Source organism: Plectropomus leopardus, chromosome 6 (genome assembly GCF_026936395.1).
Source record: "Plectropomus leopardus strain MGB_pleo_1.0 chromosome 6, ASM2693639v1, whole genome shotgun sequence".
Classification (NCBI taxonomy): domain Eukaryota; kingdom Metazoa; phylum Chordata; class Actinopteri; order Perciformes; family Serranidae; genus Plectropomus; species Plectropomus leopardus.
In genome coordinates, this window is record NC_142181.1 from 5,946,249 (window position 1) to 5,972,451 (window position 26,203).

Here is a 26,203-nt window from a genome sequence, read left to right on the forward strand (position 1 = left end):
GGGAAGGAGGGAGAAAGAGTTTATCATTCCAAACAGGTATGAGAAGAGTGAAAATACACAGCCGTGAGATGGGGTTGGAATAGTGCTATTTTGTAGGGGGGAATAGCCCTCCGTGGACGATTATTCTAGTCTCAGCTTGCTGTGATCCTATACCAGGCTGTTTGATGAGGTTTTAAGGTCAGTGCAGAGTGCCTGCTTTCAGAATTTCTTTAAATCAGGAGCATGATAGAGCCTTCGGCATGTTCCTGAATATAAAACATTGCCTTGAAATGCCCAGGAAACATTGCAAACAGAATGTTGCAAATTTTCCTTCAAGTGTAGGCTCTTATGAGAAATGGCATTTAATAGAGCTATCCTAATTTACCTTGCTTGTTTCATTGCACACAGTAGGTTGTGGTGTATGGCATGCAGCAGGGTATTGTGGGTAGCATCTAGTAGTATTCAGCAGCTGTTTTGTGGATCACATGCAGCCTTTTGCCAAGCCGAGGCGCAGTTGTCAGCTGGCCAGACGAGTGGATGCCAATTCTGCCACTATGGTTTATTGGTGTACCCCACCCGCCACCCACCACCATCACACACAAAAAGCAGCAAGCTACAGCAGTGAGGGGTCAGAGGCTGGGCACGGGTGATTAACAGGGGGACGGACCACTACACCTCTCCTAATTTACGAGGGAGCCTTTATCTTGGAGGACTAATTGCATGACAAACAGGTCTGGTGATTTAGGGGTACTGTTGGCTGCTTGGGGGTGGGGAGGCAAAGGGGTACAAGTAAGCTGGCGGGTTGAGGGACCAGAAAGTAGTTAGTTTCAGACCTTAAGTAAATATTGCCTGGATTGGCTTTCTATCATGCAATTCACTATAATAACCTCTCTTGTTTAAATCAGAATGAGAACCCTGATCTCATACTGTATAACTTTAATTTGCCTGCAACATTGAAACCGGCTCCTTATCTCTTCTCTTTAATTCCACTTGAGAAAAATAGCTGTTACTCTCCAAAGAAGGCAACAAAGGATTTGGAATCCTTGCTTTTATATGACTAATGCAGTCTCGTAGTGTCTGCCAGCCTCTGAGTTGGCAGTATTGCTTTTCAAGCCAATATATCCATTTAGTTCACATATCGCTGCATCTGCTCTGGTTTGTTTAAGTTAACAGTGCCAATGCATCCACTCAGCTCACTTTTAGCTTCAATTACACAGTTTAAAAAGTTTCTCAGCATTTCACTTCCAATTGGAAACTAGATAGTACACATTGGGTTTGACGCTGCATGGCTGCCTGAGGCGTCAGCGTGGGTCAGATCCAGTGACTGAAGGGTTAAAAGGTGCTGGCCACTGTCAGTCTTCAAGTGCACTGATGAGCTGGTTAATATTCCTCGGTGTGACAGGCTCTATGGGAGAGGGGGTCCTCTCCTATATGACCATGTTGACCAAAGGACTCAGGAGCTGGTTTCGGGGGAGGGAAGGTGGATATCAGTGGAGAGTTTTGGGGTAAGATGTTGCCAGTTTTTTTTTTTTTTTTGACATATTAAAAAGTTTAAACAAGTGTACAAGGGTGTGTCAGCATTTGCGTATACTACACAGCTTGGTTTGCAGCTTTTCTATGCCGCACACAAGCCCAATTGTGTGTGTGTGCATTTGCAGACTTGTGTGTCTGTGCTTGTCTTGTGTACGTGCGGGGTTACAAGGGCACCTTGGCCCCTGGTTCCCAGCCCAGGATGAATGGGCTCTCCTCCATCATTGTTTGGGGCAGCAGCGGCGCCTCCTGAGGCTGGTGATGTTTCGGGGGGGGGGGGTAAGCACGTAGGAATTGTATTCTACACCCCTGGCAGAGTTCAGAGGTCGTCCCCTTCTGCATCCATCTTACTGCTACGTCTGACAGAGTGTGGATCCAGGATTGATTAAGACGTCAGGATTTTGACAGCTGTGGCGGGTGTGTGTGTGTGTGTGTGTGGATGCGTGTGTGCTCGAGGTGGGCCAAGGGTGGCCATGGTGTACACCCAGGGCCAAGGCAAGAGGGGCTACTAGGGCACTCAGGGCCAAAGGGGCCCCCCGGTTTTAAGTAGAGGGGATTCTGTCTGTTTGCATTTAAGATCCCTTTCCCTGTTAACCACCTCCCCCCACATGCTCTGTTGATGAAGGGTGGGGTCAGGGACTCCCTTCGCTCCTCATCTGGTGAGGGGGTCCTTACTGTTGGAGGGGTGGGGGTGTTGATGAGGAGGTGGGAGGGAGAGATTAGCAAGAACTACGTACTTATGTCATTATGGGAAAATGATAATTACCTTAACTGTTTAATTCTTTTTGGGTTGAGCGAGAACTCGCTCTGGCAGCATTTTTGCCGCTGCAGAGTAATGTCGTGTGTTTTTCAGGAAAACCAGTAAAACCCAAGTGGTGTGTGTTTCCTGTAAGTTAAATTTGGTGGCGTGTGTGTTTGTTGAGGATATGGCTTGGTTGAGGCGTGAAGGTGACAGACACTTTTCACGCTTAAGAATGCTAGCTCATGGTTGAGCTGTGAGCTGGCGCCTCACAAGCTATCGTCACCAGCATTCAAGACACAAACACATTCTTTAATAGTAACTAACATGACTCAAAAAAGGAGCTAAGTTTACACTGAAGTTTTTGAAGACTTTACCATTTACATTTTTATATCTCTAAAAATTTAATAAAGACATTAATTTAATGGAGTTTAGCACATTTGATTTTTTTACCCTTTGATCCGCTCTCATTTAATTAATAAAAAAAACACTAGAGTTGCAATATTAAGTCAATTAATATATTACTAAATCGACAGAAATATAATGTCCAATGATGTTGATATTTGATTAATTGTTAAAGTTATTTTTCATGCAAAATTGGCAGAAAATGTTGCTTTTATCCTCTCAAATATGGCGATTTCCTGCATTTCTCTGTTTTATATAATTATAAACTTAATATTTATGAATTTTGGACTGTCAAACTAAGACATTTAAAGACATTGCCGTGGACTTTAAGAAATTGTGATGGACAGTTTTCACTATTTTCTGACATTTAGATCAAACTATGACCAATCAACCGAGAAAATGATCTGCAGATTAAAAGATAAAGAAAGTTTGCAGCCTTAAAAACACCAAATGCATGTCTGTTTTGTGTTGTAATAAGTCAACTATGAGAAGAGCAATCGAAGCAACAAGTTACATTTCATTTCCATGATTTTAACCCTCATTTTCACAATTTTGTGTGCTCCCCCAAAACCTGTTTGCATGTGTGTGTGTGAGGATAACGGCTTAGTTCCTGGTTGTGATGTTAGTTTGTGATCTGAGCTTTTTCTCACCTGAGACCCCCCGCCACCCTCTCTATTCCCAGCAGTCTTTGCTGAGCTGGAAACTCTCATTCATGTTGGATTAAGAGGTTTTAGGGATGAAGTTTCTCTCGTGTGTGTGTGTGTGTGTGTGTGTGTGTGTGTGTCTCTCTCTCTTTCCCTCTGTTGACAGTGTTAAATATGCGCTTGAGAGCATCATTCTAAATTCACCACGTAATTCTATTTAGCCCGCCGGTCCCCGATGGCTTTAAACACACAGACTCAGTCCCCTGCTCTTCCTCTGCCTCCTCTACTTTCCTTCTCTCTCTCTTCTGCATTCACACAAATGAAGTATTTGCATCTTGTTTTTTTTCTGTTCATGTCTGTCTCCTTATATTTCCTCTTGCTTTAATGCCCCCCCCCCCTTATCACATATCTATTTCTCCTTTTATCTCCCTCCATTTTTCTGCAGAGTTTCTGCTAGCAATTTTCTCCCGTCTTTTTTTCCCTCCTCTCTTTTTTTCCCCCTGTCTCTCCGCTCTGGCCGTCGAGGTGGTTAGTGTTCGTCAGCCTGTCTCTGGTGGCAGCAGCAGGAAGTGGGCTGAATAATGAGATTACCTTCACTGTTGGAGAGAGAGGCAGCACATGGAACATCATCACCTATCATTGTCCCCACAAACACACACATGCACACAGACACACAAATCTGAATAATAAAAAATCACACATGCAGGGAAGGAGCTGACAGCAACCAACTTGTGCACCCACATGTAGAGCCGTGCACGCAGGATCACACGAACAAACACAAAAATCCAGCCAACACACATGTAGAAAAAGACATATTAAGTAATAGACTCAACTACGCAGAGACATTCATAAATATGTATAGCGAGTTATAGCAAGCTTTCTGCACACACAGACACACAGTCAGTGCTGAGCAGAGCGCAGCAGAGTGGAGGTGAATGTACTCATCACTCTGCCTGCCACCAGAGAGGCTCATTTTGTGCTGCTGAATAGAGACGAGGAATCTATTACCAACGGAGAGCAGGAAAGAACAACAGATAGAGAAAGGGAGGACAAAATGTCTCATGAGCAATCCACCACCTCCCTCCCCTTCCTGCTGAAATAATTGCTTAAAACATTTTTTATATACTCTGTTCCTGTTTTGCTCCTCAAATGATGAAAAAAGTTCCTCTCAACACACACAAATCCTCCCTTGGCTGGATAGAAGAGGGGGGTGAGGGGGGAGTGGTAATTCAGCCGTCATTAGCTAAGGTGCTGAAATGTTTTTCCTGCTCGGGCTGCCGTCCTGCCTCGGTGTTTGTTCCCTTTGCAGTTTTCGACACTCATCACCCCTCTCTCTTTCCCCTCGCCGTGCCCTGTTTAGGGCAGGAAGCCACTGGTGATGGAGCATGACCCGGGGCTGATGGCTGTACTGCTCCCACAGCGCCAGCGTGTAGTGATACACTGCCATGAATATACATCTTTAAGTCATTTATCTCCAATTGAGTTTTCAAAGCTCATTTTTTTCCTCTGAAATCGAGTTCCTTTTAAGAAGTTTGTGGAGCAATGTGCTTTGTTTTGTGTTGCTACAAGAAACTGACACTGGTTTCAAGGAAGTGCCAGAAGCATGTCAGACTTCATTAGAAATAAATAGAGTTATCCCAGCCTCAAATGTTTTTTTGGGGGGAAAAAAAACAGTTCTGGATATGAGACTAAATAATATGTTTGGATGAAAACTTTATAAACTGCCCACTAAGTGACCAAACTGTCAGTGGCGTGAGATCATTTACTGGTTTCAGATGGAGTTGAACTGCAACAAGTGTCATTTGAATTCTTGAAATAGGGTGATATAACTGAATTGGCATAATAAATGCTGGCTTTTGTTTTTCAAAATGAGAATGAAGAAGTCAAGCTGTGCTCTGGACCCATTTTACAATGTGGCTTATGATTTTGCAGTTTATATATAGAATATTGGAACAATTACAAATGAAGCATAAAAGATGCCAGTATGCTTACAAAATGTACTGATTTCAAGATTTTGCTGTTGAGGGACACTTTTTTCCTATAATGCATGATAGAAATGAAAGCTGGTGAAAAGCACCAGAAGAATCTTGGTGAAAAGAAAAAGTAAAAATTGAGTATTATATCTGTGAAATGTTTCTGTTTCCAAATTTAAAGCCTGCCAGTGCTCCACACAGTTTGACTGCCAGCTATTGGTGCATGTCTTATATGAAACAGATACAGTAAATACACAGATTTCATATTGTGTCTTTGTCCTTTGGAAACCATGTATCTCCAAGACCAAAATATCAGCTCTGACTCCAAAACAGTTCTGTTTTTCTAACTATGTTGAGAAATGTTTTGCTTTCATTTCTGGTTGAATTAAAAGTTGATAGCTCCTTGTTGGGGTGCTCTTGCATTATAATGCTATTATATTGTCATTAAATCAGTGGCATACAGTTGTCTTAAAATGACAGAAATATCGTTAGTTGTAGCAGTGATGCCAATAAGCACTTGAGTTAGCCTGCTATTATTAGGTAATGTGCAGTAAGGACAGCTTACATGATCTGTTACAGTGCCGCTAACATGGTTGTCAGCTGGCATCAGGAACATATAGCTGTGCAAGTGTCAAAAAGGGCTTTAAAAGGATGATAAAATGTCTCTCTCCTCTCCTCTCTCATCTTTTTGAAAAGCATCCTCTCTTTGAAGCCTGCGATGGGAAGAGGGAGCGATTAAAGCAGTCAGCAAGCAAATTAGCATGTCAAAAGGCCCTGAATCAATACCCCAGCTCTCTACCAACACAACCCCGCAGTCCTTTCACCCCCCTCTCCCTCTATCCATCCCTGACGTTCCCCCATTCCTCCGGCTGTTTCCCTTCTTCTCCCTCCATTTTCTCCTGCACTCCTGCACACTCTCCCTCTTGCTCTTTTGCCCCTCTCTTTCTCTTGTGCTCACTTAAAATTTTTCTTCCCTCTCTCCCTCCAAAAAGCTGTTGTTTTGCTCAGCTGATGGCCTGAGCGGAGAGGCTGGTTTGTAAAGAGAGATGGACGGATGTATAGGCAGAGAAAGACAGACAGAGGTAGAAGTGGACAGCGATCAAGTGGGCATGGGTGGACTGTTTCGGGGAGAGAGAGGGGTTATGAAAGAGAAAGAGGGTCTCTGCCACCCTCTTTGTGCTGACAGCGAGCGAGAACGGACCTCTCTCGCCAAGAAAAGCGGAGGAGATGGAGATGAGGAGGCAGGGAGGGAGGTGAGGAGAGAAAAAGAGACAAAACATGGGGGGAAGTGAAGTGGAAAGAGATTTAGTTCCAGTCTGGCAACCGTGCTTTTTCTACACTTCATCCGTCGGTTCACCATTGCACGGAAATCCCTTTGATCTGGGGCAATGTGTTACTGATCGCGAGGTCTGGGGTGTGTGTGCGGACAGACAGAGAGAGTGTGTGGACTATTATCTGGCCTATATTTATTCCGTGCATCTGTCGCAGCAGGCATATCACATGCTGTATCATAAACTTCTATTAACGTTCCAATCGCGTTGCGCGATCTGAGCCCGGAGACAAAGCAGCCCAGCAGCTCTTCAGATGGACGGCCAAACTCTCCCTCAGCATCCGACAATGGGAGGCTGATTGCAAACACCTTGAAAATGTTTTATCTTTCCCTCTCTCTCTCGTTCCCCCTGATTTCTATCTTAAGCTCCCTCCATCCTGCCGAGGCGATAGTAGGTGGTCTTTTCTTCTCCTTGCTCGTCATCCTTTTTCTCAGGGGCCGCAGAGTTCAGTGGCCAAATCAAAGGCTGCTCCGTGGCAATCAGTTAGGGGTTATGACAAAAAGCCTTGCAATAAAGGGCCGCTCTGTAATCTGATGTGCCCTGAGACTGGACGCAGTGCCCATTTTAATGAGCTCAGATCACCCTTTTCTAATCACGGCGGTGGAGGAAATGGCACACTGGCTCATTCTCCCTCGAAAAACACACACACGTTGAGAAAGTGTGATTAGTATGTAGGAAGAAGAACGAGGAATACAAGGAGGTTGTTGGGAGGAAACATAATTTTCTGGACAACATCTGTCAGTGCAATAGAGTGGGAGGAGGTATTTTTGGGTATCCAGGGTTGTGGAGGAAAAGTCATGTTCATTACCTGCATGATGATGATGTTAGATGAGTTTAAAGCACTTCATGGCTTGGATGGCAATCAAACTCAGGATGAATCATCACCAGATAATGTATCCTCGCGTAACAGTTTGTCTGATATCACACAAATCAGCACCCCACGAATGACGTTATGCACTTAACGTTAAGTTATGTGATATGAGTCCTAAAATCTGGAAATCTGTTTGCATTTCAGCACCTCGTGTCCCCTCATCTCAAGGTCAATGGATTTTTTAAATGTGTTTTTGGTTAAAAGCGTTCAGTAAGGTCTGTAGTTTACACAAGCTGAGACTCTCGTGTTTTCCTCTATGACATAAAAATCATCAGTAAATACCCCGCTCGTAAACGTTAAAGCTTTTTAGTGGCTAAATGAGATTACAAAATCTCATGGCGCTGAACTGTGTCAAACACGGCTTTACAGCTTCGTAGTGGTTGCAACACAACCGTAGTGTAGTTCGTTTTAGCCTAGCAATAGCTTCTTACCTCTTGCAATTACATTTAGGCTTCAGAAATCCTGAAAGTAATGTTCATTTCGAAAGATTAACTTGCTGATCAAAACATGTAAGTATCGTAAACGTTTGTTTACTACAGTGCTTATTTTTGGCAATGATCCAAAATCCTTTGGATTGACGAGGGAACCAGGGCAATGTTAGCTTCCAGGTTGGCCTACAGTTACAAGTTACTGTGGTTAGGTTTAGAATAAGAAACATGGTGAAGATTTACCTCAACACCAGTCTCCAGTGTTGTGTGTCCCATCCACCACCCCAAACTGCCTCTTTACTGGACAGTTCGAGAGCGTTTCCTTCATTACTGCCATCATCGCAATGGTCATGTGATGGCAGGCCTCCAGAATATGTAGTTATGCACAAATTATCATTACATGGAACATGTATGAATTTTGATGCATCACTTTATGTAGGAAAATGTAAAAACAGTGCATGAGAACAGCCTGCACGACAAAAGATGCACGAACAACTGCATTAGGAGACAGCGGAGACCTGAAGAGGTCTTAGCAAAAAACACAAACAGCCAAGCAGGCAAAAAGTGGAAAAGGTGAGAAATAGAGCTTTACTTGACTTGCAACAAACCGTGTTCGGCAATAATCGGACAGGGACTGGCGGTAGAGCTGGCGCTCTTGTAGGTACAGGCTTGATTGCAGACAAGGTGGTGGTGGAGGTGTGTAGAATGATGAGTACAGATAAGGGGTGGGGGGAGAACAAAGAAGAGACAAAACTAAACACATACCAAACACACAAAAGTGGCTGGATAAACGAACAAAAAAAAATGCTTTCTTTTTAATTAGTCGATGGGAAGTGCACTTGTCATCTTCCATGTATTGTTGTGCTTTCATGCTGGAAGTTGTTCTTCTTCCCTCCTTTGGTATATAACAGACTACAACACTTGTTGATGTATTCTTCCCCGTCAGGTCCGGAAAAAAAAGAACATGTTAATTAGTGATCTTTCGGCATGGCCAGGCTAGCTTTTTGCTCCTGCTTCCAGTCTTTATGCTAAGATAAGCTAACCAGCTGCTGCCTCTTGCTTTATATTTAGCACACAGACTATTTCCTGGGAGTTTACAGTGGGAACTGCTTGGCAATTCAAATTTCCAATCCACATAAACTCATACATGCACCTATACTTGGTTACAGGCCAGAACTTTGAGATCAGGTAGCTGACCTCTTGCTGTGAATACATGTGTTTGCACACTGGCATGCAAACTACATGTGTATCAAACACACCATGGGGTTGCCTGTGAGGTATAACCTCTCTGTGGGAGAGCCAAAGTGTAATTTGGGGATGTGGAGACCTCGCAGCGCTGGGGAACCAAAGCTGCAGATCTCCAGCTAAAGGCGGAGGTGTGTCCATGCTAGGGCACGTCTCTGGGATTAGAAACCTTGATCTCCCCTGATCCGCAGCGAGCTGTCAAATACTGCTGGAAGCAGAGGAAAAAGAAAAAATAAAGAGATGTGATCCCTTGAAGGCTCACACCGCAGAGGAATGTGAGGGGAAGAAGAAGCAGGAGAAAACACAGAAAGACAGAGAGGATAGAGATTGAGATAAAAGGAAGTGATTGAAATGAAAAGAAGGCACATAGATATCTAAGTAGAGCGTGAATGTGTGTGACAGAGTGTGTGTATAGAGGAAAGGAGAGAGGAAGATGAATTGACTCCTGTCTAGTGGCCCTGATAAACGGCTGGAGATGTGAAAGGTGAAGTGGGGGGTTATGGGTACAGACGGTGATCGCTCTTTGAACAAGCCTAGTGTGGTCGTGTCGCGACCTCTGCCAGCTGTGGTAAATATTACCGTCAATATCACTACCTGCTGTGTGTCGTGGGGTTGTTTCACCTGATACTTTGTACCCTATGACTCAGCAGTCCCTATGGAAAGTGTTGATAGCACATTACTCTGGATAATCCACACCATTAACCTTTTAAGTAGGGATATCGCTTTTGGCACATTTTGCTTGTGATAGGCCAACCAGCAACTAATGGCTTATTTTTTCAAGAGAAAAAAAAGCTTTGAAACCACATTTCAAAGTGCAGTCCATTCAGAGGGTTGGGGAGTTAGGGGTTATTGTGATGTATAGTAGGGAAATTTTAATGTTTTGGAGTGTTAATATCTTTCCTTTTATTTTATTTTCTGTTCGCTTTGGTTAAAATCAGCTGACTGGCCATGTTTATACATGAAAGACTGAGTGCCCGCTGCCCACCCTTAGCTGCTCTGCATTGCGCACCACCAGGGTTGGGTGGGAGCTTGCTGGACATGATGGCCTGCATCCTGTTTCCTCCCTTCATTCTGAGCGACAAAACCCCTTAAACATTGTTTACTATGTTAGCACTACTACCCCTGCTTATACTGCTATTGATGCAGCATGCACACCCAGGTTAAAACTCTAAATTTTAGCCTTGTTGCCTATATGTAATGTAAAATATGACGCACCAGTAAAGAAAACCACACACACACACACACACACACACACACACACACACACACACACACACACCACACACACAGAAAGGCATACTCCTCTAATGCATGGCTGTGTACACAGCTCTGGTCTACTGGTAATGGGAAAGGAGTCTATAGCCTATTTTCAGCAGGTGTTCCTGTGTTTAAAAACCTGCGTGCATGGGCTAATTTGGGTGGAAAGGAGGCATTCATTAACAATGCTAAACAGGGTTTGCTCACTGGGCATCACTTCTGAATGCCAAATGAGTGGTTCTTCTATTTAGCTCTGGCAGACCTGGTTGTTGCCCAGTGCAGTAAACTGAAGAACAGCAAAATTTACCTATAGACCAACGTGTGTAACCATCAAAAATGTTCTCATCTGGTTTATTTCTCTTTTAAGCAATTTAAACATCAGGAGGGTGTTAGTGTGATGTCCATCTTTTGTGATTGGTGTGTTACGATACAATATTGGCAGTGTTAAGGAGAGAAATAAGGAAATCGAGAACATATTTTTGGCAGCTCTGCAGGGCATCGAGTGCTGCTCGAATCACTGACAAAGCTGCCAAGTACGGTGCATCACCCTAAGTGGTGAAAGAAACCATAAAGATAAGGAGAGATAACAGAAAAGGCAGAAAGACAGCAGGAAACACACTTGAAGTGAAAAAAGGCGAGAAGTCCAAGAAATACAAAACATAACCCAGAAACTCGACCCTGGCCATCTTCCAGTGGTGCCCACACACTTACTTCAAAGCTCACTGTGCATTTGAATCTCACTGCCCTTTGTTTGCCTCTTCCCATCGTCGCCGTGCCTGTGTGTCTGTCCTCACATCAAAGCTAAAGGCTAAAATGTTACACATTAGCAGAGTAACCCTGTCTAAGCAGTAGCCATTAACCCCAGGCTCCTGTTACACCCTCTGTGCCCCCCCCCCCGCAAGGCCAGGTTCAACTAGCCCGAGGTTAGGGAGGGCAATGCCTGCACCCAACTGCAAAGTTTGTGGACACATATATATGCTACTAACTTTGGAATGCATGCACACGTCATGCAAAGCCATGGCGTGCAAACAGGAGCTGACACAGTTTTAAGTCGGAGAGGGTATCACTTCCACGACAGAAATGACCTCGATCCTGTTTTGAGAGAGAGAGAGAGAGAGAGAGAGAGAGAGAAAGGAGGGGAAAGTGGTCTGGAGAGAGTGAGGCCTGAGTGACACCCGGAGAGGTCAAAGGTTAAAGCAGTGACAGCCACAGTGGAGACCAGCAGACCGTCATTGGGCTGACATGAGCTGTTGAAGAGCTAGTGACCCAGGAAAGTTTTTATGTACCCTGACTGAGCACACACACACACACACACAGAGTGCATATAACTGCATGTATTCACACACACAATGCAAAGACACGATAGTGTGCGCGGTGTTCTCAGGGACACACACCCCACACACACACACACACACAATAGAAGGTGCTCCGAGGCCCCAGACAGGCTGTCGTCTGGGAGCTACAAGTAGATTACCTAAACAAACAACCTAAAAATACCTTCCTTTTCACCCGTAAGTCGACCCTTTCCAACCCCTCCTCAGAACCCACCGAGCCGCTTCTGAGAAACCGGCAAGGTTGATGTTAAACTTGCCCCCGAGACCGCAGACTATTAGGTAATTAAAGTTTTTGTATGCGTGTTTCTGCACACTTAAGTGTTGACACGTGTGTGCACTCCGATTTGACATACTGTATGTATGGCATCTCCTAATGTGCTTTTTGATTCCATTTACTACAGGGATCTAGCAGAGTTACCAAAACTCACTTTGAGCAGCAGGCAATGCAACTTATTTTCATTTTGGGTTGTTTGTCTTTTGAAATTCCCATCTGCGGGCAGCTGTTTACCCAATTTGTCTCCACATTTACGCAAGGCTGTGTGATATGAAGGTAAAGGCTTATCCTCACTTCAAGGTATACGTGATATGGCTTTGTGGTAATGACATCATATCATTATGGCCACCTGAGGTCACACACCTGTGGAAAGTTGGTGAGAAAGGGTGGGAACACTGGGAGGCATTTTAGAGCTGGATAATAAAGTGAATTTATCCAATTATCAGTGTTGTGCATGTTCACACAGATTAAGAACTTTTTGCATTCATGGTTCACTTTTTGAATTTTACACTTAGTTCACAGTCCACCCCCCCAAAAAAACTAGTTTAAATTCATACCTTCTGTTTTTCTAAACAAAATAAATTCTTGTGATCAACATTCACTCGGATGCTTCAACTCGATGTGTCATTTTAAATTAGTCGCAGATGTGGCTGATGTTCAAATTGTTTATTCAGTCCTTGAGGGCACAAATTGCATTTCAGTAAATATTGAAAAACTGACACAGATTACCCAAACAGCACTATATCATGAACACGCCACTCTTTAATTAAGTGAGGCAACAAGAGAATAGAAATGTTTATTCTGAAAACCTTAATAAAACTCCTTGATTAGAGTTGATACGTTGATTACATGATCAGCAATTATTTTGAAAATTGATTATTAGTTTGCTATTTTATAACAAATGTCAGCCATTCCACAGTACTTTTTTTTTTGGCTTGTTTTTTAGTAAGTAAGACTGGGTGATTTGGTGAAAATAAAATATCACAATATATTTTGCGACTGTATTGAAGGGCTGACTATTGATGCCTTCACAAAATATTCTCATAATTAAATTTATGGAAGAAAAAACATCAGTAATGTGGATATAATGACTCAGTGGGAAAAGGCAAATAACAGAAGAACTGGAGCAGTCTTTTTATTGTAATGGAGCCTTTAAAAACAGGACATGACAACACTGATAATATTTTTTCCTAATTTGATTACATTAACTGGGGCATTAGGAAATTGCAATGGTAATTATCCATTCTTATATTACATTAGTTGTAGCTCTACTTTTAGCTTATGCTTAGTCGGTCCATTGTTGGTTTTTGTTGGTAAAACATCAGTGCGATATATTCGATATTTACCTATTAAACATTTTTGTTTGACTTGATTGAAAGATTAAACATGCAATTTATACATAAAACAAAGTGGAATGTGTTTTTCTGGAAATTGAATTGAGAAACAGCTTTTTAGATAAAATAACCACACAATAATAAGCACGGGGTGATCTTGATGATACTATACGGGGATCTGGGGTAGTGTTATGTTTTTGTAATTTGTATTGTGAGTATGATGACCACACATGTTAAACAGTTAAATAAGCTCAAAACATTGTGCCACTTGTTGTAATGCTTCCCTAAAAACCTGGAAAAGACAGCATTTAAAATGCAGCATGTCTCAATGTCGAAATTTCACAATATCAACTCTTGTATCAAAAATGGTTATGACATTGATGTCTTGCACAGCTCTAAAGTCTTTACGACGTATGCAATCATGAATAACAGTACAAGTAACACATACTTACCTTTACAAAGCTGTTGCATTGCAAGTGTTGCATTGTGGGGGATTTCAGTGATTTGTTATGTATTTGTGCTACAGCGCGACACGTGCTTTACACTTGTTTACAGATTTGGATATGAGGCCCCATCGAGACTGCTTCCCTATCGCTTCCTCTTCCTCCTCACCTATTCTTAGTGTGTTTGTGTGTGTTTTTCTCACACATCCTCCCTTTTCCTGCCCCATTCTCCTTGACTCGCTGCGAGTAGAATAGTTTAGCTCAACCAATTGTTTTGCGGTGTGTGCTGATGTGAGCGTCCCCTCGCACAACAGCATTAGCATACCCTCCCTCCCCCACCTCCCACCTCTCTGCCTCTCTTTTTTATATAATTGAATTGAAATGCAGGTCTTTTCATTGTAAATAATGTCAGGAAAGCATGCTAGGTACACAGCCTGCTCACACACTCAAGTAGACGCTCACACATGTCCAGCATGGGACTCAAGCCTCCGGAGACCTTGGGGAAATTGGACCAAGACAATACCTTGACGGAGTTTATTTACCTCCTGTCGTCCCTGCTGTGCTTGTGTACCAGTGCTTAAAAAGCCCGTTGGGTGGGTGTGTGTTTGCATGCATGCATGGTATTGCATCTGTGTAGTCCAGAGGGCCTTTAAAGGGCTTTGTGTGCATACCTGAGAGTGTGCAGGTGTGCTGGGTTTTGTAAGCCTGTGTTTGTGTATATATCTCTGTCTTGTTTGCCTTGAATTATAGTCCATTACCCACCTGCTGTGCAAAATCTTAGGTCACAAAAGGTCCATCGTGGGTTGGCGCAATGCCCGCCTTTGGGTGGTGCACCCTTGCAGATCTGGCATGGGTGCAAAAGTGGAATCTGAGTGGCCCCCACCCAAGCTTGCCAAGTTAAACAGTGTTTCACCAAACAAAAATGGATCTGTTTGCTGCCTCTCCCTGTTCTGTCCATCTCTATAACATTCTTTCAGCGTCTCGTTCTTTTCCTTACATTCACCTTCAGTACCATGCTCACATTTGTTAAGGAGTGGTCTTGTCCGTTCTGAAGTAGCTGGGTGGAATACTTTAGATTTTTGCGATATAACCATTGTACTAATATTCCTTCTTAAGGCCAGACTGGAAGAATAAGGGGGGAAGTGGAGTTCTACGTGTCAATAAGAACGTGGAGACCTTGGCCTGCAGGAAGTCTTCAGAACAATATTTCAGTTTTTTTTCAGTTATGTAATCCAAACAGTAACAATATAGGTGGCACCGCAATGCACTCTTAAAGGGATAGTTTGGATTTCTTGAAGTGATGTTGTACGATGTACTTATCTTTAGTCAGTGTATTTCTGTAGTGTATCAGTTGGCACGCCCTCAGTTTGGAGAAGCTGCAGGAGTACTGACTCTGGTGGCCAGCACCAAAATGTGTTTGAGTTGCCTAAAAAGCTGGCAGTCTACTGCTGCTTCAGTGAGTTAGTTAGTTTGTGTTTGTATTGTTTGGTGAATCCAAATTAATACTTTGGAACACCAAAGTCACAAAATAACACAAATAAACTAACTGATTGAGGCAGTGGTAGGCCAGCAGGTCCTGTGTTCAGTAATATTAAATGACTGTTTTTCTTATTCTTATTCTTATTTTTTAAGGTGGGGCTTTTTTAAGGTAGCTCAAAGTTTTGTTGCTGATTCGTTGCTTAGCTTCATCTGTCAGACTCCAGCCTGCTTCTCCAAACTGAGGACATGCTAACTGACATCTACAGTATGTAATACAATGACCATGGATAAGTACCTCAACAACCCCATTTCAAATCTGAACTATCTCTTTAACAGAAAAATTCAGAGTATGAACAGGACTGTATAGTAACAGAAAACCTATTTGAAAAACAGTTTCAGAAAGGTTTTATACACTTTTACAGCATACCTAGCAGGTAATCAGTTATTAAGACATAAAATGCTACAAGTAAGCACATTTCAAGTAGCAGTCTGGTATTAAATTTTGATCAAAAGGGCAAGAAATCAGTATATAGGGACAGTTGGTGGCCCCAACTATTTTAATGGCTTACTGCATAAAACAATGTCTTGCTCTCAGGCTTTACTTTTGTTATAATACGCATTTTTACAACGTGTTTAGCTCATCTGCTTCCCTGGCTGGTGTGTCAGGTACAGACATTTTAATTAGGCCAGTGTTGTGGGTGGCTCTTTGCATGATGGATCGGTGCTGCTGAAAATACAGTTATAAATCATCCGGCATTTGACAGACAAACTGCTGGCAACTCTCGCACCCCCTGGCACCGGCCACTGTTAGCAAAGCCGCAGTGATTGTCAGCAAGGTTGGCTTGTGTGTTATTAACATCGTTAGCCTCGCTGCCTTTTGTTCTTGGCCTTCATTAACACTAGTGAGGATGTCAACCCAGATGTCACTACCCGACTTTTTTTTTGCATTTTAAAGGACGGTACCTTTAAACCCCAGGTCAAGGTCAAGATGTGTGACGAGTGTATGTCATCAATCATCGTGATCAGTTTCGGTGGCCGTGTGTCCCTCATCAATCACGCTGATGGGTTTCGCTGGCCGTGTGGCTGCGTGTCGCAGTCAGGGCCGGAGGTAATTAATAACCCCCAGTGACGGAATTAATGAGTTAACCTGCTCCACTCTCCTGCTGTTCCAGCGACAGATGCTAACGGTCAGCAGCTAGTTATCCCTGCTAATATGCCACTGGCTCAGGTGTATTGATGTTGATGGTCTATTATTATCTATATGTGTGTCTGGGTGAGACTAGACAGTATATACACCCAAGACTTTGACTGCCTTTTTTAATAAAATCAGTCAGGGACTGCAGCCGGGGGGTAAACAAAGCACTCTTGGAATAGTAATCCTTTCTAGCAGGAGTCTCACCTAAACAACGCACTGCTTCCACAGGGGGAAAAAAGAGATAGAAGAAACACAAAGGCAGAGGGATATGTCAGAAAGGCAGGTTGAATAGAGATCGCTGGCTCCTCAAGGTGCAGGAGAAGGAGAGACTCTCCTTGCCCTCAGGTCCTGAAAGCTGATCGCTTCGTTTTTTGAAAGAGCGTCTTTGTGAGGACGCCTCTGACTGCTCCTCTGAAGAGCGCTCACTGTCTGTTATGACTAAGGAAGAGTGACCGAGTTTTCATCACCCAAAGAAGATAAAGCGCAGGCTTGAAAGGAGGGAAAATGCCGTAGTTTGAACTTAATTCTCTTTTTTTCTGATTATAAGAGAGGCAATTGTTCTGCCTGGGCAAGTCTAGTTATTGTGCGCCGTGTGCTGGGTGTTATATTCCTGGGGTTTTTGGACGGCTATTGTAGTGCAAGTTTGCTCTCATGCTTTCAGTCCCGAGTGGATTGGATACTTTGTTGTGTAGGCTGCAGAATAGCTTGCCTATCAGGCTTTGCATGCAGGTCACTCAAGGTGGGCAGCAGTGGGCGGGTGTGTGGGTAGATGTGGTTTTATTTGGCGGCAGCGTGGGGAGCATCCATGGCTGCTCAAAGCCTGGCGTGTAGGTTGTTGCCGCTCAGAGGAAAACTTGGTTCTAGTTTGCTCGCGTGTGGGTAGCGATCATTGTATCATTAGCTTTTGTGCACTCCTATTTTTGCAGATGGCTGCGTCGACGATTTTGTCTTCCCGTTTTCCCCTCCCCTCACATGGCGCAACCAATTCAGCCAGCAGAATCCCCACCACACGGACAAAACTACTCATTAACTCCCACAACCCTCTCCCTCCACCCTCGTTGCCCCCTTTCTCCAAACGTGCTTTAGCTTAGAGACAACAGGGACGGAGATGGGGCGGGGGAGAAACTGACAAAAGGGAAAAAAGACTAAAGCCCGAGAGGAGGATTGAATGAGTGAAAGAGCTGCTGGGGGAGTAAAGGGGGAAGAATGCGATGTCCCGGTCTATGAGGGATTCCATTTTTTGCCTTTCCAGAATAGAACAGTAAGTCACCAGTCTCTTTGTCTGCCTTTGATCTCTCAGCTCAGGGATTTGGCACCTGACAAACCCCTCTCTGTCTGAAAGGAGGCCTGCCGAGCAAAAGCCTAGGAGAGTGGGAGAGCGAGATAGAGCGCGAATCAGAGTGAGAAGAAAATACAGGAGAGTTAGAGAGCGACAGGGCGAAAAAGGAGACAGTATAAAAAAGATGGGGTGGAAAAATTGGGTTAGACTTTTGAGAGCTGTACGAGAGGATATGATGAGGGCTTCTCAGCTCACATCCCATAAAAACTGAATACATGTGTGTTCATGTGTGTCTGTATTTGCGTCTGTATGTGGGTTTGCCAGCCCGGACAGTGATAAATCCAGCCAGTCTTAAGGGAGATTCCTCTCTGAAGCCACGGTCTCTTGGACCACCCACTACTGCGGTCTCTTCCCTCGCACACACACACACACACTCACACTCCTAATAGGAAGCAAATTCCCCGGCTTTACTTGGATATCGACCTCTCTTTTCCCCTCGACTGTTCCTTTCTGCAGGGCAGTCGCTGCTATAAACAAGGCCTCATATGTTGACATCACATTTTCAAACACAATTTCTGCAAATGCGGAGTTTCAAACTGCGTATAAAGATGCTTAGTATGTCCGTGGCAAACAGAGATTTGGAGTTGGGTAAGGAATTCTTTGGACAGCCAGTGGGGAATTTGGGTTCAGCCTGGGACAGCTTAATAATTGATGGGCGAAAAACTCATCAAGCGTGCACAGTTTGAGGTAGCCCTCTTAGACTGTGTCTCTTTAAAGAGGCTCAAGCCCAAAGGCTGTGAAGCATGGGACTCAATTAACTCTCCCCTCAGCTTTTAGCAAAGGGGGCATCGTCTCAAACAGCTGGTTGACCCCTCTCTCAACTCAGGACACTTTTCCTGGTCAGCGCACATGTACAAACGCCTAACAGCAACTTTGTGTTTTGTCACCTGAAGCGGTCACAGCCTCTTAAACAATACCCACAAATCCCAGTGTCCTTCTGTCTCTAGCGATGAGACTGAGCATTGAAAGATTGCTTTAAAGATAGAGAGATAACACAAAGCGCTGTCCAAGTAATCTCTTCCCCCTTTTTTGGCAACCATGAAGAAAAGAAAGGGAGGCTTCACGCACCCCTGCAGGCCACAATCAAAGAGACCCTTAGCTTAGCGTTAGCGAGTGAAGCGGCAGAGATTTAGCCCTGATTGACTGAGTGGGAACGGGCAATGAATGGCTCAGCAGGTAGCTGCTAGCCCGGCTTCGGTTAACGCCACGCTACCCTAATCCAGCTGCTAGAGAAGAGCTGCTGCGGGGCAAAGAGCTTGACTTTATTGCGCCTCCAAGAGAGGGATTTCCCGGTATTTTGTGGATTTCTTTTTCTGTTTGTACGTGTGAGCATGTCGGATGGTTGGTGGAATGTGTGTTTTTGTTGGACGACAGACTTCCTCCTCACTGCGGTGTGTGTGGATAGGCATTGATTTGATTTCTAGTGTGGTGAACACATGTGGGAGTTTGTTTATGTGACTGCTCTTTTGTATGTAGGATCCCCTGGTGTATTTATGACTGTGGCATTGGAGTCCATGCCTTTCAAATGCACTTTTAGATCTGGGTCGTGTATGTGCTTGTGAAGACAGTAAGATTGTGTGTGTATGTTTGTGTGCAAGGAGGGGAGTCCAATTTACCCCTGCAGACTATAAGCGTGTAATTATCTGATTTATATTGGGTATGAATTTACCCATCTGTCTCCAATGGGTCTTTTTACATCATAACAAGGCAGACACATACAAATTTACACACCCACTCCATAAAAACCCAAACCACCGATCTTCCAATCCCAATACCATTTGCCGCCCACTGCAAAGCACATGGCTGCCTCATTGACTGACTGGTTATTTGGTCCAATCGGTGTTGCGACTGTCTGCGCCGCGCCTCTTGAAGAATTGTTCTTTTGTCCTCTTCTTCTGGTTCAGTGCTCAGAGGGTGAAACATAACCCTGCAAGGCTTCCCTTGCCATTATAGAAACCGATAGACGAGGGAGAAACTCCTGGAAACACAAACCATCCAATCAAACTGTCACTCAAAAGAAAGGCGAGTACTGTCGCCAAAAGAAGGAAAAGTGTCACTTAGGTTACCATTTCAGACTGAGGTGTGTGTGAATGTGTGTGTTTGTGAGAGAGTGACAGAGCTTGTGGTGTGCCAAGCGTGGTGGCATTTGTTTGTTAAATGGCCTGAAATGCCAATGGCTCTGGTTTCATTGCGGCTCGGAGTCTTGCCAGTTGAGCATAGCTTAAATTTGTGAGAAAGACCAGAGGTAGTTATTTGATCTTCTCTTTTTTGTCAGAGGAAATAGTGCCCTTTACTCCTGCTCTGTTGTTTTTGATAACAGAATGCAGGTTTGTGAAAAAAAGAGAAAGGGGAGAAAGCATTGAAGATGGAAAATGAAGACAAACGGAGAGAGATGCAGAAGCCTCTGGGCAACCAACATATTGTTTCCTTGTTGCTAATTGGAATAAAATGGGAAAGATGGCAGAGTTCTCTTCTTATATTCAGTTTGAAAACAACTTTCTGATGTCAAGTGCCAATGCTATGGCAACATCGCCAAAATACCAAAACATTATCACGCTAATATCATCTTCATCTTTTATACATATTGTGGATGTAGCTTCCAAAATTGATTCCCAGGAATTTTTTAAGGCATTCATGCTTCCTAGAGGATGTACCCGAGGACCCTGATCAATAGGGTTGGGAACTTTTGACATTCGAACTGATATTGGCGCTGTTGCCAGTACCTATAATTTGGTGCAGATACATACCTTTAGCTGAAGTCCGCAAGTGACAGAGCTCCATAGCTGGCCTCCCGGCTTCAGGGCATTTTGTGGTGCTTCCATCCCCTTTATAAACCCAGCGACACCTCGGATCTCCACTGCAAAGTGCCCCAAAGCTGGGAATCTATTATGTTCCACAGGTTGTTTTACGACTTCAAGGTTCTCCTGTCTCATGTCTGAACCCAGTGTTCTCACCCAGGTACACTCTTAAGTACCGAACTTTGGCACAGATTGATTTAACTTGAAGTTAGATATCCAGCCCTTCTGATCAGACAGGGTGCGTTTCAGCAGCCTGGAGTGGCTTTTTGGTTTTCGGTGAGAGTGAAGCGTTTGCTGCTTTGCTTTGTTTTTGCTGGTGCGCCCTAAATGCCTTGAGTGGAAAAAGCACAAATGTAATTTTTCCCACTGTCCAATCAGATGAATTGAGAGGCGTGCTTTCTGTGGTGGCAATGACGACAAGTAGAAACGTACATGGTTTGATGTAACTAATGTTAGATGACTATTAACATTGCCCAAGGCAAGCTCCAACACCTCTCTGAACAAATTGTTGCCTCAACTACTTTCTAATGTTTTACCAACCATAATTAGGCTCAACAATTGACATCAGATTGTCAAACTGTCCCCGGCTCTTTCTAAAATAAGCCTTGAACTGATCATTATCCAGGCAAAGCTTGTGGAGTACCAGCTGGTGGTACTCCCTGTGATTTCTCCTCTGATGGTCCCATGTGCCCACATGGATCTGTGTTTCTCTTTCACCATGAGATAACAACCTCTCACCCTCAATCAGAGCAAGTGCCCTCTGCCTTTTGATTTGTTATGCAGATTTTCAGGTACAGATCTGTAAGTTTGCTTCATGGCCAAATAGCAGTTATGCTAAGTTCATTGGATTTGGTGGTTGCTTAGCAGCAATTAAATAAAAACACGCAGCAAGCTGCAAAATGGGCTCTGAAGCCAAAAGGGTTAGGTTATCCCATGTCTTTTCCTATAACCTTCTTCTTTAAAGAACTGTACATAATGTGCTTGTTTTTCATGAAGTCACATATGTTCCAAAACTTACCTTCCTCTGTGTTCTTGTTATCTTTCAGCCTGTAAGATTGGTTACTACCGAGCTCTGGCCACTGATGGCTCCTGTTCCAAGTGTCCACTTCACAGCTACTCTGTCAGGGAGGGATCCACCTCCTGCGCCTGCGACAAGGGATACTTCCGATCTGAAACAGACCCTGCATCCATGCCCTGCACCCGTAAGTACACCCACATGATTTTGCAAATAATGTTGCCATATACTGTAGTATTGACACCATTCTGTCATGGGAAAGAGCACAGAGTGATTGCCTTTGCCTAAACATGGTCATGGATTCTGTCTCTCTCTCTCTTTCTCTTGCAATGTCAACTTGAATTACCCCCTCACACACGCAGAGACAGCCTTTCTGCACACACATAAAGCAGGCGGCTGCTGGTTTAATAGGTGTCTTTTGATTCCAGGTGGTACTTAGTGATCAGTCACGGTGACAGAGAACTAATGAGGGTATAAACCGCTGCATCCCAGATTCAGTCTTCCACAGAAAGACTGCAAAATAACAGAGGGGGGTGAAAACGGTAGAGAAAGACAAATAGAGATAAAATGTTAGCAGGGAGGTGAGAAAGAAAGTGGAAAAACAAGGGCAGACGAAAAGCTGGAGATGTATGCGGAGAATGAGTAAGATGTTAGAGTCGAAGAGGGTAAGGTGCCAAGGAGAAAGAAAGGGGAAATAAATCCAGGAATGCATCAAGCTAAAGGAAGTTTATCTCTCAATGTGTGATTGCACTTTCCTCCATTCGGATGTATGAGTCAACCACTGGTGAATCTGGTTCTTCCAATCCTCCCCCCTGACTCACCATGCCTGTGATAACAAATATTGTTAACAATCCTGCCTAATGATACCTTTTCCTTTTTTAGACCTCATTCCCTCAGTGATTCACAGAACTGGGAGTTCATACTGGCAGATATATACACAAACTTAAAACAAACAGAAAAAAACCCACATAACACAAAAATCCCCACAATCTCAATTCCCTGGAAATTAACAGCACTCGTACTTACACATGACAGACGTTTGCGTATGAGTGAGTATGTGTCATTGAGCAATTTAAACAACCAAAACATCTGTTAAGTTGCTTAGCTCATATTTGGCTCGCCGTTCGGCCTCAATGATCTGTCAAGTTCCTGTGGATTCATCACTCAGCAAAACAGTTTATTGAATCAGACGAGTCGCCGAACCCCTCCTGCATAACACTTAAGTGTCGAAGCAGCAACAAAACTGGACGGCCTTTAATTATTCCCCTGCTGAACCGCCTCTACGCGACATCATAAACAATGTTCTATTGTGGAATATTTTCAGCATCAAGAATAGGAGTTATACATGGACAAGATGGTATTCTGCAACATCCCTGATTGTTAAATTTTGGCTACATCTTTGGTGATTAGTGGTGATTGCTGAGTTTCGCACTGTTTTTCAAGTGTCACTGATGCCAAAAGATTGTACTTGGACCAGCGAATAGAAAAGTTTTTATCAATCAGCTGTTAACTTGTATAAACTGTAATTAGAAAGTAGCAAAATTAGTTAAAAAAAATGTAAGTCTGATTGACAAAGAGCCATAACACAAAACATTTGTAAACTTTTGAGAATGTTCTTAAAACATGATGGAACAGCAACATTGTAGAGCTGCAACGATTAGCTGGTTAATTGATTACTTCCAACAGAAAATTGCTACTAGTCACTGTTTTTTTTTGAATCATCAGACCAATTTAAAAATAGTTTTTGTTTTATGACGAATCAAAAGCAGTTTTGTGCATCTATGCTGCAAGTTCTATATTCAAAACACAATTTTTACCTGGATTTTACCTTATATACAATTTTCACCTGTTAATCATATGTAACTTTTATTTAATATAAATAATAATGATAATAATAACTTAGATTTATATAGCTTTATACCTTTCAAGTACCCAGGATCACTTAACAGAGTAAGAAAATAAACAAACAAACAGACAACTAAATAGATAAATAAATAGCCCAACAGGTAGAAAAACAATATAAACATCAAAACTTGTTTAAATTTATAACCATTGATAAATAGTGAAAAGTATTTTTTATGAGAATAAAAACATGATCCTTCCTACAATGTCACTGCCCCTCTTTTAATGCATGATCTTGGAGCTCATTCCCATTGTCCTGTTAGTCAGCGTGGCATTTGACTATGGCTGCTGCAAGCAACAGCTGTCAAAGCTCATTACTTGGCTTATTTCACAGCGCCGTGCTATGCCGTCTCCACTACCTTCCCAACTCCCCAGTTAGGGACTGAACATTAGCCGGACTCCCTCGCCGACCTTTGCCCCGCCTCGTCAGCCGGTCAACATTTGATCTCTGAACCCTCACCCCGTCTGTCGTCTGCTGTTTTCCTTCCTTGCGCATTATCTTTTTTTTTTTTACTCACCCACATGTTAGAGCTCTGTAATTACAGCTGTCACTCACACATCCCTCCTCATTCACATCTTGTTTTCACTCTCTCTCTCTCTTTCTCTCAAAACCCACTCAGAGTCACGAACAGAGCAGATGAAGAGGGAAAAAAAGCCTTCTTAAAGTCATTTCCCAGTTTGCCTTGCTGAAGGTCAGGCTGGGAAAGAGCCAGCATCTCTGGTAATTGGGTCTGTGTGTGCGCGTGTGTGTGTGTGTGCGTGTGTGTGTGTGTGTGTGTGTGTGTGTGTGTGTGTATGGGTAATTGAAAACGCTTTTCCCCCCTCTTAGCTCGGAGTCTAGCGATGCAAGATGATGATTAAAACTGGATGTTGTGTAATTTTCGTCATTGTGCGACTGTTTGTGTGCAGGCCCGTTACTCCTGCTGGATTCTGTCTGTCAGGGCCTTTCTTGCATCTTTGCTTGTTTGCAGCAGTTGTTCTTTTGATAGGCGATTAATGTTTGCTATGTTTGATCGAAACACTTTTCAGATTAGAAACAAGGGACACTTGCCTCCCACACTATGGATCAATCTGCCTGAAGATTCTGGCAGGACAACTGACTCGTTATACTAGAGTATTATTGGATATTCTTTGCTGTAGCAGTCTTTTTTGACCACTTTTTTTGTGGTTTATTTTTGTTTGTTCTGGCTTGCTGTGTATTTTATCTTACATTTGTTGTAATTGTTGATTTTATACTTATTTGTAGACCACTTTTGGATCCATGCTTTGAAAAGTAAATAGTTTTTTAGGTACAACATTTTTTTTTTCCGTAGACAACTCTATAAAAAATGTTCAACTTTTAATGTGTAGCCCACATTTTATGTAAAGTGTCCCACAGTCATGACTGGTGAGCTTTTATGGGTGTGTGCTGTTTGTATAATTTGTGTATAAAATGTTTGAGCAGAGCTGTCTGAGGATGCAAAATAGATTTCAGTGGAAAATGATGGTAAAGTTGTATCGTATTGTATCGTATCATATCGTATCGTATCGTATCACATTGTATCAGATTGTATCGTATCATATCATATCATAATTTAACACATCATACCACACCATACAGGACCGTATTGTACCATATCATACTGTATCGTACTGTACCGTAGAAAGTGCCCCCTGAACAGAATTTGCATCCCAATCAGATCATAAGCTTACAGTTTCATATTAAAATATGTTCAAGGCAAAAAAAGCCTTTACACAAGAATAAATGTGGGTGAGTATAAATACACACACAGGGCGGTAATGAGGACCAGGGACAGACACCCGTGGGAGCTGGTTCCTCCACTGCGTTCAGGTTATAAGGGAGGCGGTGTTCTCCATTTTGGGGTTTTTACTTGCCCTTGATGTGTTTCTCAGATTTTGCCCAGTTTTCTTAGCGGCGGTTTTGTGGAGGAAGAGGGAGGGATGGAGTGAGGAGTGAACGCTGGTCGGGGGAGGACTCAAGGGGGGCATAGAATGAATCCCAGCCGGATGGTAATAGCGGGGTCGATGTTCTGGCCAATTTAGCCGGCTCTCTACCTCGGCCCTGCACAACACTTGGCTAACACTTACTGATAGAAAGAGACAGAAGGAGAAAGGGATGAAAGAAGGAGAGGTTGGGAGCATGCAGGGAGGAAAGATGGAGGATGGGAGTGGAGTGAAAATGAGAAAGACAGATTAAAGTAGGGGGAGATGGAAGCGAGGGAGCGACAGGAAAGAGAGAAATAAGGCCTGTAGCAAATTGCGAGGCCGTAAATGAACGGAAAAGGAGAAGAGGGAAAAAGAAATCACTAACTTTCTTCAGGAGAAACTTTCTCCCTTTGGAATCCTCCCGTAAGGAGTGTGAATTTTAAGGCCATGCTGAGCTAACGTTGTACGGAGGTTGTGCGAGTGTTGCGCTCCCGTTTCCCCACGCCACTCTCTCTCCCAGGATTAATTACCGGGTGTCAGTCACAGCTGACGGCTCTCCCACGCTCCCTTGCTCCCACTGGTGCATTCTGGGAGAGCGACAGGTACAGCCAAAGGTAGTGTGTGTGTGTGTGTGTGTGTGTGTGTGTGTGTATGTCTGTGGAATGCAGGGGGGAGTACTGAAATATGGTGGAATGTCTTTAGGACTTTATACAGTCATAAAATTAGATAGTGCTGTTGCAACTCTTGCCATAGCAACAAACT

At 43.4% G+C, this 26,203-nt stretch overlaps 1 protein-coding gene across 3 annotated transcripts in view; it reads left to right on the forward strand.

Moving 5' to 3' along the window:
• LOC121942806 (ephrin type-A receptor 4) overlaps positions 1-26,203 on the forward strand; it is a 65,756-nt gene that overhangs the window by 5,755 nt on the left and 33,798 nt on the right. For all 3 annotated transcript variants that reach the window (XM_042486070.2, XM_042486069.2, XM_042486071.2), the window contains exon 4: positions 21,645-21,800. In XM_042486070.2, the coding sequence (XP_042342004.1) occupies positions 21,645-21,800 (156 nt within the window). The remainder of the gene's footprint in view (positions 1-21,644; positions 21,801-26,203) is intronic.